Here is a 15,237-nt window from a genome sequence, read left to right as displayed (position 1 = left end):
TGTCAGAGAGACACGGGTCTGGACGAGGTGTGTGTGAGGAGGAGGAGGAATAGTTTTATTGGTGGATGAGAGTTGAGTTTCCTCTAAAGCAGGAATTCACAGTTTCAGAGCAATAAACACAGTCGTGGTGTGTCTGTTGCTCCTCGTTCACCTCCGTCAGTAAAAGGTCAAATCAGTGTTTTGTGGGTTTGTTCACGTTTCATAACACAACCTGCTCCTTGTTACTAACATCAGGCACCAACACAACGCGGATTTAAACACGACACTTTGCATTTCAAGGTTCAGGTTCAGTCTGAGCTCATCACGTCGGATCAATCATTTCCCCAGTTTCACTCATTCAAGGATGAAATTCACTTTTTCTGCTTCTGTTGTTGAAGGAAAACTCACTTGATTTGACTTTTTTTTTTTTTATTCTCTGTGTTTGAGTTTGGACAAAGATGTGAAGTGTTTTACTCCAAACTTGAAATAGAATATAAGTAAAGCAGAGCAGCCCACACACTAGTCATCTCTGTGTGTTAAGAATAATTTAAATAAATCACTATGTCCCTTGTTAAACATTGAATATTTGATCCAAGTTTGTTTTCTACTCCAGTAAATCTGAAAACTCACAGACCCAAGTAGAAGACAAATGAACACCTGGATTTGATGTGAGGCTGCAGACTGAACACCTTTTTATGTATATTACTCTTTTTCCTGCACAATGAGTGAAATGAGTGTATTTGAAAATGAGAAATGTCAGTTCTCCTCTTGTTACGACCCGACATCGAGATCTGCAGGCTCCTCTGAGATCCTCTGTGTTCTGTTTGTACCTGATTAACACAATTTAATGACTCTTTATAATCCCAGAGCTCCTTCACCTGGGAGCATCAACAGTCGGTGTCAGGGAGCGAACCATCGGTGGCGTCTTCTTCTTCACCTCCCACGACCTCTGACTACACCTGGGTGGAGAAACAGGAAGTGAGAGACGTTACTGTGTTTTGTTTTTTAAAGGTGCAGAGGATCTGTTTGTTTCTGTTCTGTCCACACGTGGGACATGAGATTAGGGGGACAAATAAATAACAGCCGTCCTCATCAACCCCAGTCAGCGACTTGTTTTGCAAACGAACAGAACATCTGGATATTTATTTCACTGTGATTGTTGGGTTGAGAGAAACACGGGGAAGTCTTTCGTCGATCACGGGGTGAGACTCGTCTGCAGAGGCTCAGAGACGAAGACAAGCTGCATCAAGAGTACGACAGTTGAGACAAAATGGACGAACCGATCACCTGAACGACAGAGCACAGAATATTTGAATCTCTTGGTTTATTGAAGCTTTATTTCCCAAGTTTCATGTGTTGATGTGATCAGGATGTGTTTTGTGTTTGTCAGAATAAAATGAACCAGGACATGAAACGATGCAGAGTCTACAGCTCAAGTGCAGAAGAGAACTTTATTCCAATGTTTTTGTTCAGTCTGACAGTCACCAAGATTTTATTGGACCCGATTAAACAGTGCGACATACAACGAAGAGTTCATCATCACACGGTGTGTAGACAGGCCACGCCCCCAAATTATGAGTTAACCTGGTCGTCCATGATGGCGTCCACGTCTCTTTCTGAAAGCTCCTGTCCTGAGGCGTCCAGGTCCCCCTGGTCTGGGTCGTCTCCAGTCAGGATGTCCATTGGGGCCTCGGCGATAGCTCTGATAGTCTGGTCCTCCAGGGCCAGAGCTGTGTCAAACTGAAGAGGCGACGGCGGGCCCTGCATACCGTCCCCTTCCACATCCAGGTCCTGCATAACAGGAATATTTATGAAATCTAAAGCTTAACAACAAACTTGTCATAGGAACCATTTGCAGTTGTGTGTGTGTGTGTGTGTGTGTGTGTGTGTGTGTGTGTGTGTGTGTGTATAAGCAGCCTTGTTTTGGGTCAACAGATCGAGATGTACCGAGGGAGCCGGAGCAACCAGCTTCAGGTGTCGTCACTGTGTGTGGGAGCCAAACTCACAGATCTTGAGTTTTACAGAAGCATCACTTTACCACCGTCACTGCACTTGGCAGAATTAGCAGAGAAGCTACAGCTGCCTCGTCACGCTGCGTCGGTCCGGTTGTTTATTCTGCACCAGAATTTGGGGCTTTTTCCAAATCTGCATGTTTTTTCAGTCTGGATGAATCACGAGTGGGTTTGGTGTCTGTACTGATTTGAAAGTAAAAGCACTCAACTGAGAATCTGTTTACTGATTCCATTCATTTGTTTTATTGTGAAATATTTGCTGGACCGGAAGAGGCACTGCTTCAAAGCGCAGAGTTCCGGCGTTTAGTTTAGCACATAGTTCTACTTAGATACAGTCTCAGGTAGCAGCTCTACCTGAGACACTTCCTTTGTGAACAGACGCCCTCGTCGTTGTGCAGCAGCTCATTTGCAGTAGAAACTTCACCAAATTGGAATTAACGGCTCCAGATAGACAGATGTCTTAACATGCCCGTGAGCAAAATTCAACATTTACTGGCAGCTTGCCGGAGGACAAATCACGATTTGACCGGGACTATCTGCTATTAGCACGAGCTCTTCTCGATGTGTGGAGGGATAGGACCGTCTTCCTGTGTTTTACTCTCGCTCTTTGACTGAGCAACCAACACGGCAGACGAACTCTATGTTTGACTACTTGTTTAGACTGAGAGTTGACAGTTTGAATCGCAACAAGAAAAGTTACAGTCGTTCTGAAGGCGTCCTTTAACAGCGGCACTGGAGTATTTAATAATAAGAATGTATTTTTACAGAACAGCGTTAGAGGAGAGTGGTTGGGTAATAACATATCTACGTACATCACTGAACTCTAAGGGAAGGCTCTCTGTGGGCTGAAGCTCTGCTGCACTCAGATACATGTCTTTGCTTGCAAGGGCGAGCTGATCCTGTGGCGGCGTTTCCTGCTCAGGCTGGTACATGGGGGGAGGCAGGGTGAGGTGAAGCGGGCAGCGAGGATCGTCAGACTGACCCATGTGCACGGTACGCTCACAGGGGACGTCTTTCAGGCCCGGACACATTTTGAAAAGCACCTGATTGCTGTCCTGGTAAATGTCTAAAGATGTCGGGGAGTCAAGGGAAATCACAAAATAGACACAAGAACTTCACAGATAAAGAACCTGCTCCGATTTTTAAAGGTTAAATCAAACCTAATGCTCCCACGTGAACACTGATTACTGGGAAACTTAAGACTCAGCGTTGCTTAGTCCCACAATCCTTCCTTTGACAATAATCTGTTCTCACTTTAAATCTCAGTGTGTACTGCACTTGCACAATCCTTGACTGTTAATGCTTCGGCTGAGGAGTCTTATAATAACAATAATACTTTGGGTTGTTTACGGCTTGATCAGAATGCAACGCAAGTACTCGGACTCGGTTGAATCACCACCCGTCTTAGAGAAAACAACCGTGTCAATCCAGTTTTAATTAATAACACGAAAAGCACAGGGCTAGACTAAATTATTTTGGTTATAAAATAAAGGCAGGTTGGGAAAGGATTCTGTTCCTTCCAACTGAATTGATTAGCCCCTTTGTAACTCTGGGAAAAATCAACAGACCACAGGAAGGAGTTTATGTAGGCTCCCGTTGAAACCAACAGCTACTGCAAGCTGCTGGTCTTGATTGGTGCCAAGTGGACTATGACTGAGATGGGCGGAAACTTTTTTTTTGCAATAAGATGTAAAAATGTAAAAATAGTTCCTCTTCTATACAATACAAGAAAAAAAAACGTATCTGTGGATTATTGCATGGAAACAATCCGTACTACTGGTTGAGGATACGTAAGACACAGTGCCGGGTCATAGGCAGACAGGGGTTGATACATCGGGTTCCCTCCACGAACGAGATGCATTTCTCACACACAGTTCTTGAATGTGGCTACAACAGAGGAGACAAGTGTAAGATGAAGTCAAATACACTGCAGCAAAAATAAACACATCAGAAAAACCTAAACAGTGTTGTAAAACGTGGGCGGATAAACTGGATGAGAAGGTCACACCTGAGGAGCTCCTTCTGTCACGGCCTGCCTCCGCTCCCTCAGTTGCCGATGCAGCAGCGCTTCCACGCCATACCGACGACGGTATCGACGCAGAGCTTTGAGCTTCTTCAGGTTCTCCCTTTCCTTCGTGGACAGTCCTTCAGGACCCGTCAGCAGACCGCTCCCTGTTTTCAACATGAACGGATACAGATACCAGTGAGTCTCTGAGAACATGAGCAGGAGTGAAAAGAAACTGTTGAACCGGGAGTTAAGATAAAAAAATGTTTAGATTTTGTTTTTACCGAGGGATTCATGCTCCACTTTGCGGCTGTGCAGGTATCTGCGCTTCTTCTCCTTCAGCAGGTGCTGCAGGCGTTTGAACTGGTCGATGTAGAGAGACTGGAGCCTGATGAGCTTTTCCCGGGTGATGAGAGCTACCTCCTCTGCTGTGTACACACCCGCATGTCTACGAGACAAACATTACATGAAGTCACAGGGAAAGCCCCGCAGTGTGATCTCCTCTGCTTGAGTCGTGTGTGTTGGTGCTGATATCATGACCACTTAGTTTCTTTCAGGTTGTGGTTTTCAGTTCAGTTGTTGCTCGTCAGTGTAATTTTTTTTGTTTATTCATCCATTGCCCATGATTCTTTTATTGAGTTATTAATATTGTTACCTCCCTCATCCCCTGGACTTGGTAACATACCCGTAACAACATTTGATTATATTCAGCATGTTCTATAGGCTTAATATTATTGATAACTATTGTTACAATTAAAAACACAAGTAAAACTGAGACACAGCTACTGCTTAATGCAGATAAATGAGGGGTAAACAGAAAGGTGCTTTGTGGGTGGTTGGACGAGTCAACGTACTTTAGAGGATCCTCGTGATCACTGTCAACACTGTCGGCTTCACTGTCAGGGTCTCCTCTCCACGTCTGGTCGAGTACCAATGGTCCCTGCTCGTCCTCACTCAGACTGTCTTCATCTGCACGGCGAGGATATCGTTAAACATCAGATTTGTTTCTAAACATCTCCCCTACCTGCACAAGATTCATGTCAAGTATTACTCAGACTAAACTTGACCACTTACCTACTACACGACTTCCTTCTGACCGACCTCCGTCAAGGCTGTGTGTCTCTGCACGGTTGTAGCCACTGAGCTGAGACAACAGTGTTTCTGGGGATGGAGCAGAAGCCGCCTTTCTCATCTGAGCTCGGAGAGCCATGGCGTTCCTTCGAGCATGTTCTGCACAGAGCATCACTCTGAGGAAGAGACAGAGAAGTCAGAAAGCTGCTTGGCTTTTTTTTTTTAATCAGGTGTTATCAAGACTCCATTTTCTACTCACCCATCTTTCTTCTCTACTTTTGGTGCGGCGTTGGGACAGCGCTTGCCGTTCTTCGAGGAGACGTAGCTGCACTGCTTGTACGGGGCGTTCTTGTCCTCGAGAATGTGTTTGAGGCAGAAGTCCAGGCCTTCCAGACGGGGGTGGGAGCATGGTCTCTGGGTAAAGGAGCAGGCCTGAGGCTCCTGAGGTCGGGGTGTCTGGGTTACACGGTTCCGACTTGACGGTAAAACGTGGATTCGAATCCTGTTCATTGTTAGTCTACAAAAATGAAGCAGGAAAGTATTTAGATGAATAACTGGTTGAACCTTATTCAAGCAAAAATTACAAAACCCCCTCCCTTTTTCTAGCTTCTCTAATTTCAGGATTTGCATCTTTTCTTTGTCGTGAATGACGGTCAGCTGCACAAATTATGGTTTTGAAATGTCAGTCTAACAAAACAAGATGTCTGAAAATATCACCTTTAAACTCTGAGAAAATATAACGGACATTTTTTCCTGGCATTTTATAGACAAAGGATTTAAACAAGTTGTGGAGCATAATCACCAGATCTACAGCTTTTCAGACATTTTAACATTCTAACCCTTCACTCTCCGAAATGTGCGAAATCAAATTTAGAAAACACATTTTTGTCTTAGGTTCTGTGAGGAAACAAGTCAGATACATCTACTGCCGGTGATACAAACAATTAACTGATAAAGAGTTTCTCATTTTTATTACACGACTTATTATATTTCTTTTAATCGTTTTTAATCATTTTATCTATCGCACTTGATCACACTTCATGGGGATTGCACTTGATAAGACATAAACTTGAAACTTGATCGTTGTCATTGATGACAGACTAATGATTATCTTTGGTCTCATACATCTACATGGACTAAACCAGACATTTGGAAGTTTGGCAGCAGGCTGTGGGAGAATATCAGTAAATATATATACACAGAGCATAATTTGAGTTATTTCAGGAAATTCAACAGACAAAGACAATAGCGAAATACGAAATGATTGTCTGGGAGGTACACGAACTGCACCACGCTAATAAAAGCTGGACATTATACTGAATATCTGTGGTCTCACGTGGACAAAGACAGATACTTGACAACATGGCCACTGGCTCTGGAAGATTACAGAACACAATGACAACTGCAGCAGAGGAGACTGAAAACACTTTATACTACAGAGGATATTATTATTACTGATGAGCGGGTTCTACACATACATCACATACTGTGGTGTATCTGTGCAAGTAGAATTACAAAGATAGGAAACTTAATTAAATATAAATAAAAACAAGGGGAGGGGATTGTGCAATATGTTGTAGAACCACGTGGCTCATTGAGCTCTTAAACAAACTGGGTGTAAAGGTCAGAGGTGACTTGTTTTTAAAAAGGCAACGTGTAACTGAAGGATGTTGATCTGGAACAAGAACCAGAGTTTAAATAACAGCTGGAGGAACATTTTAATTAAGTTAATGTTATTTATCATGGCTCCGGGAGCAGGTAGGTCAGGTGAGCGGACGCATCCTCGCCCACGGACAAGACTCAGAACAGCCGCTCCGAGTTTCAGGAACGACCCGAAACCTTCCGGCCCAGATGGAGGAGCGGTTCCTCCAGGGAGCGGACAGCGGAGCAACATTCACCCGAGTTCAACGACTCTTCACCCGGCGTCAACCCGCGCGTCAGCCCGCCTCTCTCCGCTGCGTCACTCTCGGGCGATGCGGAGTCGCCATCTTGGCTTAGCCGCTGCTAACGCTAGCAAACCGCTAATCCTCCCAGTTCGCGGGCACGCGGCGGTTTTTAACGGCCCCCGGGGGCGGCTCCGCGTCCGGTAGCTTCACGCCAGCGTCGCCGGTGGAGGAGCACGGTGCCGCCCGCGGTCGGTCTCGGTGTTTAACGGCGCTTACCTCGGGTCAGTCGTTCGCCTTCGTCCCGCCGCCGCAGCTCTGCGTACACTGCCGCTCCGCCCCGCCCCCTTTGAGCTCCCAATTGGCCGGACCGCCCCGCTTGCAGGCCTCTCATTGGCTGGCCGGGACGCCACTCAAAGCGGCGGCGACCTCACCGAAACACATGAAAACAAACCAACGGGCGTTTTCTTAAAATATTTATTGACTTTAATTGAGAGTAAAGCAACCACATGATATCAAAAAGACAGTGTTCACATACACTCCTGCTCAAAAGCCTTGAAACACCTCCACCGTTCCTGCTCTGATTGAAATCTGAGCCATTTCAATCCAGCAATTAACCTCAAACGCTGTTAATTGACGTAGTAAAGTGCCTCGGTGTGAACTTCCTGCAGCAGTGGAGCAAAGTTCGCCTCTAAAGTTAATGCAAACAGCCAACGACTTACAGACCCTCTGTCTGTGCAGAACAAAATTAGCCTCAGGTGGATTATTAGTTCATCGTTCTACTGCAGAAAGTGGTCGTGTGTGTCGGAGTAGTGAGGAAAAAGGGCAAGAAACAAAGGCAGACATGTTGGTTGGTCAGGGGTTCATCCTACAGCAAGAGAAATGAGCCCAAAACATAACAGACAATGTCTTCGAATGGTGAAAGAGCAGCACGGTCTGCATGATTTGAAAGCAAAACACAAATGCAATTTATTCGCGGGAATTTCTGCATCCAGACAATGATTCATGTCGTATTTTAAGGTCAAAAGGAGTACACTTGAGAGTTCACTGAATTTCAGCAACAACTTGAAAAGTGGAGGTGTTCTAAAAACTTCTGAGCGGTAGAGTAAAAACTTTTAAAACAAACAAGAGAAAAAAAATCCCATAACGTTTCATTTCCAGACCTGAGTGTCACTGAAAACACCAAGACGTGAAAAAACATGAAACTTATTGTCGCAATGTGATTTTGCATTGATAGGTTGCATGAGTGTCTTCTGTTTTTCTCACATATGGATTTATTTTAAAAAATGTGTCCTTTTGTACGACTCTTTCACAGCATAAAGTTAATACTTAGACGGGAAGATTTGTCCGGATCAAAGAAAATGTTTTTAAATGGCAATGATATATTGGACATCCACTCTAATAATAGTCTAACCACAACACATGTAACACATGGTCAGTTGCATTGTAGGCAATCCTACTGAGATAAATATTCAGTGCATTTACTGTTTCCCTGTTACAATGACTAATAAAACCTCTGCTGCCTGAGCAAAGAGCTGTACTCTTTCAATTTCCATTGAGCAAGGGAACAAAAATATTTTACAATTGTATGGCTGATTTGTTGTACTGCATTACTGTGAACCGCCTAAAACAAATATGTTTTTCATTACAAACCGAAACAAACAGAACGCAGGTTAATTAGCAGTAATACTATACAATCAAAACCATATAAAGCTTAATATGAATGAAATATACAGATGATACCCGATTTTCTTGCCAACAAATAGCACCTCTTTCACTTTTTTTTTTGCTCCAACACAAAATTTAAACATTGATTCAGATTAATTACAGTATTATGCTTCATGCAAATGACCGTACTGTAGTGGAGGTATGTAGAGAACCTGTCTGCCGTGTATGATTTCACACAACTAAAAGAACACATGTAAACATTTTGAGGACTCATGGCGTGTGAAGGGATTATTTTAAAGGTATGGAGTCAAAAGACAACATGACTAATTTAGACCAGAGGGAACTGACACTGCATACACTGTGGTTTACAAATGCAAAAACATCCCCAAAGGAAATGCATACATGAAAGACAACCATAAAGACAGACAGATGAGCCATGATTAGTCTTTTATAATCTGTATTGTAAATACTTTGTTGTATACTGTGAACAATATGGTCACCACAAAGTTTTTTTTTGCTCATAGCTTCTTTATTGTGACCATACTGGGTAGATATGTTTGAACTCTGAACCCTTTGATAAACCATAAATGTATATTTCTTGGTATGAACATTTGTCCATTAGTGTAATCATTAAAGAACTGAATGTGAATATTTTACAACCATTTAAAACAATGACTGCAACACTGGGAATCTAAAAACAAAAGTACAAGCTTCCTTAATTTACATCTCTTTTTTTTTGCAATTTTTATAACAAAATGTAAAAAATAATTCATGTTTGTTTAAAACATTTTACAATCTTTGTACAAGTTGACAAAATAATGAAGAAAAGAAAATTAACACCAGGGCTGGGCTAAATTACCATTTTTTTAGGTTATGGCGGTTAAAAAAAAAAAATTAAAAAAGACAAAAATATTGAAAAGATGGCTTTGGAGACATGCACTCTCAAACTAGCCTGTACAGTCTTGATGAAGAATGATCCCTCTGCCCAAAATAATAGAGGGAAAGCCTTAAAAAAGGTAGAAAAGGGGGACATGTTTTTTTTAAGTATTCAATTAATAAATAACATACTATAAAAACATTATAAAAAGACAATCGGTAAGAAGACCTAACAGGTACGTGATGGAAATCTTTCAGGTTCCACATCATTTCAAGACGATGAATTCCTCTACAACAGTAACCAGGTCCCATCGTTGCATTTCAGTTAATAAAAGATAAAATATCTACACCTTCCTGTCATCTTTTCATCACATTTTGCTTTTCAAGCCTTATTATTGCCCCAGAAGTGAACTGTAAAAACAAAAAAATCCTTTGTCTCACAATAACATTTCTCTGCTGTCACACCGAAGCCCAATAAAAAACATTGGTTGAGTCAAAAAGAAAAAGAAAAAAGAAATACTTGATGTAACAAGATGGGTGTTTTGTGATGTCAAGCATAATGTACATAACATCTCTTGATCGGGAACTCATTTGGGCAGCGGGGGAAGGGGTGGAGGTGGGTCTGAAGGCAGTGGAGGTGGTCTGGCGCTGTTCCCTCGGGAGCCGCCGCTGTACCGATACTCCCCATATTGGGATCTGTACTCAAACATGGACGGCTGGGATGGCTGGACCCCTTGCGCGCTCAGAAGAGAGTTTAGCATTTCAAACGTGTCCTGGTACTCGTTCGACTGGGCTCCGCCTGCTGTGCCGTGCCCGTTAGTGTCCGTCTTGTCGCTTTTGGTGTGCGAGTAGCTCCCTTGGTGGTGGGGCAGGCCCAGAGCGGGGAGAATGTCAGGACCTTGCCCCAAAGTTTGCCCAGAGGAGGAAGACAAGGACGGTAGCTGGTAGGGATTCCTAGAGGACTTGCTGACTTTTGTGGCAGGGTGGGAGACTGCTGCGGCATCCTGGGAGTGTGTCCTCTTGCGTGATGCGGAGGAGGATGAAGCGCTTGTTCTGGAGGAGTCGCTGGGGACTTTTTTGCTGCTACCTACTGCTCCGCTAGAGCTAGATGAATGTTTATGTGAAGAGGAAAGTGAGGCACTGCCAGAGGAGGAATGATGGTGGTGGTGGTGATGATGATGGTGATGATTAGACCGGTCCCTATGCTTGTCCCTGCTCTTGCCCTCCTCCCCCGAACTCCCCTTTTGTTTCTCAGGCACTCGTATTCTGACTTTAATGTCCTGATCCTGACCTCGGGCGCTGCTGCCGTGCCCGCTGCCTCCGCCCCCTGCTACAGGGAAACGCATTTTCAGAGAGCCCCTGTCATGTCTGTCCTTCTCCAGGGGGATTTTCAGAATAATGGGCGAAGGACTAGACATGTCAGAAGAGGAGGAGCTGGTCTGCTGGTGATGATGCTGCTTCTCTTTCCTCTGCTGCTGACCAATGAGAGCCTGGGCAGCATTAGCGTAGTCCCTCTTCACACTAGCCTCCATGTTCTCCAGCTTCCTCTTCTGGGCGGCCAGGACGTCAGCATTCTTTGCGCGGTACTCACTCAGCGACACCTTAGCCGGGGCATGGACCTCGTTGTTGGCCTGCTGCTGCTGTTCAGCTACAGCCTGACCCTTTCCACTCCAAGTCGACGCACTGCCAGACGCGCCCCTCTCCTTTTCACCCGAAGATGAAGAAGATGAGGCAGATGGCGGAGCCGAGAGGCTCATCAAACCTGCAACAGTACTCTCGGATGAAGCCATGGAGATCATGCTCATCATGGTGTCCCTCTGGTCACCGTCTTCCTGGACTTTAGGCTTGGCTTTGGGTGTCTGACCTCCAGCCTGTAGATCAAAGAAACAGATAGTGGTGGTTAAGTGAGCCAACTGAAAATGTTGTCATGATTCTTAAACCGAGACTTCACGGTTCAAACGGCCAAAGTGTCCTGTCGTGATTCTAGAAGACAGATCTTGTCCCCTCCCCGACACTGAGCCCCCCCAATGAATTTGATCACCAGCCGCCACTGGTCTGAAGTGAATAATGGATCTGGAGAATCGTTACACCCCTGATGGATGACGGGGGTGTGCTCTGCAGGTTATAGAGGATCAACGGGGAATGAAGCTTTACCTTCCAGTTGCGAATCCGTTTCAACCTGCTGGGAGTTTTCTCCAGAATCTGCAGGAACTCATGTGTGAGCTCTGAGGGAAGATACATGTAACGGTTCAATTATAATTATCCTAAAAACTCATCAGATCATCCGCTTATGGTCGAAGTCCTTCATAAACACATCATTCCTGCTTGTAATATGACGTCATTTACAGCACATACCATCGAGCAGTTCCAGGGTGACTGTGGGATCAACATACTCCCACCAGTGTTTGCCATCTGTGGACACGGGGATCTCCCAGTTGGACCATTTGCAAGCGAGGTGGATGCACACACAGGCCACGACTGGCGGACTATACTGCAGGCAGAACGTGGTTAAGTGCAGACTACGTGGCAGGATACGTCCCAGGAAGGCAACAAAAAAACAAAAAGAAGGGGAGAGAGAGAGAGAGAAAAAGAGAACAGACATTCAGTATATTGAGTTTGATGATTACACGGAAAACATGAAAGCCTGTGTTTTACAGTGAGCTGTGACTATACCTGTTGGTAGCCATGAAGTATGATGTTTGGGCCAGATCCTTACTCGCTGGAACAACAACAGAACAAAGAAATACAATTAAAACCGGCAGATAAAAAAAAAAAAGATTTGCCAATTTACAACTGGGCTGAAATTTCTAAACAGAATTTCACAACTTAAGAGTTGATGCTCACCTCTGACAAGCTGAGTGCACTTGACAACATGAGTATGTGGATGGTCAATGGTGATTTCAAAAGCTGCAATAAAAGGAGGACAAGGAGAAAGAGCTTAAGAACTAATATATGCACCAGGTGGTAGAACTAAAACCCAATTTCCATGTCAAAGATTTTTTTTCCCCTCATTCAGATGTAATCATTAATCCCTGGAAATCAGAAAGTCGATGCTGTTACACCAAAGTAAGTTTTGCAAAGAATAATCTGGAATGTCTCTTTGCATAGTCTTCTGATAACATCCTGGACAACATGAGAAAAATCAGCTGTTGAATGTGAAAAACATTAATGACATGTCTGTTCGGTTTTAAATGTATTTCTCGCCTCATATTCTGTCGCTTGACGGGGAATTAAATCAAAGAGTGTTATTTTATACAACTCCAAACTTGAAAACATGGCATGAGATCAAACATCTAGAGCGGACATACTAAGAACCATCGATCTGATGATGATGCAGCACGTCATCACACAGACCTAAAAAAAATGCTAAAAAACATGAAGAGGAAAATGTGAGATTTACAAAAACAAAAGGAAATAATGGGTTATGTACCGGTGGGTTACATGAACGCTAATATGAAGCATGAACATCAATTTCAAATTGCTTCTAACAGCATATAGAGTCTCTGTGGACAAAAGTAATAAAAATGTTAGCACTATTTTACAATCACATGTTTCTGGGGGGGAATCAAGGGACCCAGTTCTTCCTTCCAAACTTACCCAAGGTCTGGAGTATAATGCTCTCAAGAATGACCAGGTCTTGGGCTTGTTGCAGGTAGGCCTGAGGTTGAGAGGACAGGCACGTTACTCACTGGGCGCCCTCTATCCATTGTCGAACAAGAGCAACTGCACATGCTTTGTGATTCTGGATACCATTCATCTTAATGCATCCAAGATAAAATGAAAGGTTGGGTGTCTTACAGTCTGACATATTAAACCTACCTTTCACGTGGAGCTGATTAAAGCTGCGTAGCCTGTACAGATGCTCTTGTTTTACAAATAACAGACATCACATTACCTGGATGACTGAAAACCAACAGACAGTGGGATGCATTTTTGTCAAAGAATGTATCATGCAACCCCAACATCTGAAATACCAACAGCTCTTAATAAAAACACCCGGTTTAAATGTGAAAACGCAACGATACAGAAGAGAGTTAAAATAGCTGTTGGCCTCAATCAAAGATAGATTAAATCAGGAGAAGGGAGATGTGATGGGGGAGTGTCACTGTCAACAATCATTAAGTTAATGGCCCACTGCTGTGAATAAAAGATTAATTCCAATTCGTTGTTCGGTAGAACAAATAAACCAATAGGAATTCTCGTAATTCTCAAGTAACACATCGTCTCTAAACCAATTTTGCCAAGATGCTCTATTGAGTAAACTCACGAGGAGTCCAAACTAAATGCAGATAACTTTCACTTACATCGCTGCGTACATCTGGAGACGGGTCCTGAGGGTTGAGGCATGCATGGGCCACTTTGATAACATGCTCCAGCTTCCGGGGCTGCTCCTCCACCTTAGCTGCGAGGAAGAGGGCAGCGGGAGAAATGACCTGGCAGAGGAGAAGACACAGAACACCGTTAAGTGACGAATGCCTCCTCGCTGGCAGCTGCATCAGGGGACCTTGAGGTGCAGACGACAGGACGATACTTACATTTCTGTGAAATCTGGTGAAAGACTGGACCATGTAGAATCGATGCATGTACACAATGGCTGTATTAATCGTAAGTTGGGACCTGACACATGGAAGTTAAGGACAACGTCTGCACTGTTACACACCTGATGGTATAAAGGGACTAAAAGGTGTTTGCACGTGAAACAACACACGTTAGGAGTTTAACATGGCATCATGATGTTGTCACAGCAGCTACAGAGCAGTGCAGTTGCACCCATGCTAGCTGCACAGCTCCTGGTGTTAACCGGAACATGTTACAAATAAACAACACAACAGCATTAGCCCGACACGTCCAGTGCGTGCGACACGTTCACTAAACACGCGGTGTCTCGGTGCACAACACGCTGCACCACTCTGCACAATCCACCCGCAAACATTTGCAGTTAGCAGCGATGCTAATGCTAACGTCCTGGAGGCCCGGGCCGACCACACAGGCCTCCGCGGCCCCGGCTCGGCCAGGCTGCTGCGCCGCTCGGGGGGTAACGTCAGTTGGGTGTCGATGACGCGCAACAACCGCCGCCGGAAGCGGGGAAGAGACACCGGCACCGACACCGGGGGCCTTCGAGGCGAGCCCGGTTAAACAAGCACCGGAGGCGCCGTCCGCCGCACCGGCATCATGAGGAGCTGCACCTCGCTTAGCTAACGTGCTAACAGCGGCTAGTGGCCCCCGACAAAAGATACACATTGAGCCGCTGGCCCATGTCCTGGAGCAGGTTGGCCGCCTGTTGCCTGTAGGACAGCTCCTTGTCCGGGTCGAGTCCCGCTCGCCGAGATGGGTTGTTGTCGATCTGCTGCCGGGTGTAGTACCATTTGTTATTACAGCTTGCGGGGAGAGAACGAAACGAAGCCGCCATCACTGAGAAGGACGAGAGTTTAAAATTTCCCTGCGTCACAGGAACATACGTCACAGCGAGGGGCGGGGCCAAGGCCGAGGCTGTTCGACTTCAATAACATCGGGGGGGGGGGGGGGGGGGGGGGGGGGGGGGGGGGGGGGGGGGGAGAGAGAGAGAGAGAGAGAGAGACACACAGAGAGAGATGGAGAGATGGAGAGAGAGATGGACAGAGAGAGAGAGAGAGACAGAGAGAGAGATGGTCAGATGGAGAGAGAGAGAGAGAGACAGAGAGACAGATGATTAGATGGACAGAGAGAGAGAGAGAGACAGACAGAGAGGGAGACAGGGAGATGG

At 44.9% G+C, this 15,237-nt stretch overlaps 2 protein-coding genes and 1 non-coding gene across 6 annotated transcripts; all 3 read right to left on the bottom strand.

The window, feature by feature from the left end:
- Positions 1-1,411: 1,411 nt before the first annotated feature.
- On the bottom strand, positions 1,412-7,363 carry kansl2 (KAT8 regulatory NSL complex subunit 2). The gene is made up of 9 exons (XM_020108912.2): positions 7,230-7,363; positions 5,327-5,584; positions 5,071-5,243; positions 4,851-4,965; positions 4,281-4,444; positions 4,000-4,163; positions 3,782-3,878; positions 2,804-3,057; positions 1,412-1,770 (listed from the first exon to the last, which is right to left on the bottom strand). Exons 2-9 carry the CDS (start codon positions 5,575-5,577, stop codon positions 1,552-1,554), a joined length of 1,437 nt encoding a protein of 478 aa, XP_019964471.1. The 5' UTR covers positions 5,578-5,584; positions 7,230-7,363; the 3' UTR covers positions 1,412-1,551.
- Positions 3,500-3,633, bottom strand: LOC138410645 (small nucleolar RNA SNORA2/SNORA34 family). Its single transcript, XR_011243346.1, has one exon. It is a non-coding gene; the product is annotated as a small nucleolar RNA SNORA2/SNORA34 family (small nucleolar RNA).
- Positions 7,364-7,413: 50 nt separating the features above from the next.
- On the bottom strand, positions 7,414-14,938 carry ccnt1 (cyclin T1). Of its 4 annotated transcripts, none has more exons than XM_069526783.1 (9): positions 14,732-14,938; positions 14,030-14,111; positions 13,799-13,927; positions 13,092-13,152; positions 12,339-12,401; positions 12,168-12,213; positions 11,850-12,013; positions 11,649-11,719; positions 7,414-11,365 (listed from the first exon to the last, which is right to left on the bottom strand). In XM_069526783.1, exons 1-9 carry the CDS (start codon positions 14,902-14,904, stop codon positions 10,082-10,084), a joined length of 2,073 nt encoding a protein of 690 aa, XP_069382884.1. In that variant the 5' UTR covers positions 14,905-14,938; the 3' UTR covers positions 7,414-10,081. The 4 variants fall into 4 exon arrangements, with proteins under 4 accessions (XP_069382884.1, XP_069382883.1, XP_069382886.1 ...); XM_069526782.1 differs by having other exon boundaries at positions 12,168-12,223; positions 12,340-12,401; XM_069526785.1 differs by lacking the exon at positions 13,092-13,152 and having other exon boundaries at positions 14,732-14,915.
- Between the last annotated feature and the right edge of the window lie 299 nt (positions 14,939-15,237).

This window comes from Paralichthys olivaceus, chromosome 6 (assembly GCF_024713975.1).
Source record: "Paralichthys olivaceus isolate ysfri-2021 chromosome 6, ASM2471397v2, whole genome shotgun sequence".
NCBI lineage: Eukaryota > Metazoa > Chordata > Actinopteri > Pleuronectiformes > Paralichthyidae > Paralichthys > Paralichthys olivaceus.
Note: the sequence above shows the minus strand (reverse complement) of the source record. Positions and strands in the feature narration are given on the sequence as shown.

Bases quoted from the DNA above. Each gene is read 5' to 3' on its own strand.
- kansl2 (XM_020108912.2), bottom strand. From the start codon at position 5,577: ATGAACAGGATTCGAATCCACGTTTTACCGTCAAGTCGGAACCGTGTA. The intron at 4,445-4,850 runs GTACGTTGACTC...TTTGTCTCGTAG, and splicing joins GATCACGAGGATCCTCTAAA to ACATGCGGGTGTGTACACAG. The intron at 3,879-3,999 runs GTGTGACCTTCT...CCTCTGTTGTAG, and splicing joins TGACAGAAGGAGCTCCTCAG to CCACATTCAAGAACTGTGTG.
- ccnt1 (XM_069526782.1), bottom strand. From the start codon at position 14,904: ATGGCGGCTTCGTTTCGTTCTCTCCCCGCAAGCTGTAATAACAAATGG. The intron at 13,153-13,798 runs GTAAGTGAAAGT...TCTCAACCTCAG, and splicing joins CTCCAGATGTACGCAGCGAT to GCCTACCTGCAACAAGCCCA. The intron at 12,402-13,091 runs GTAAGTTTGGAA...CTTTTATTGCAG, and splicing joins CATTATACTCCAGACCTTGG to CTTTTGAAATCACCATTGAC.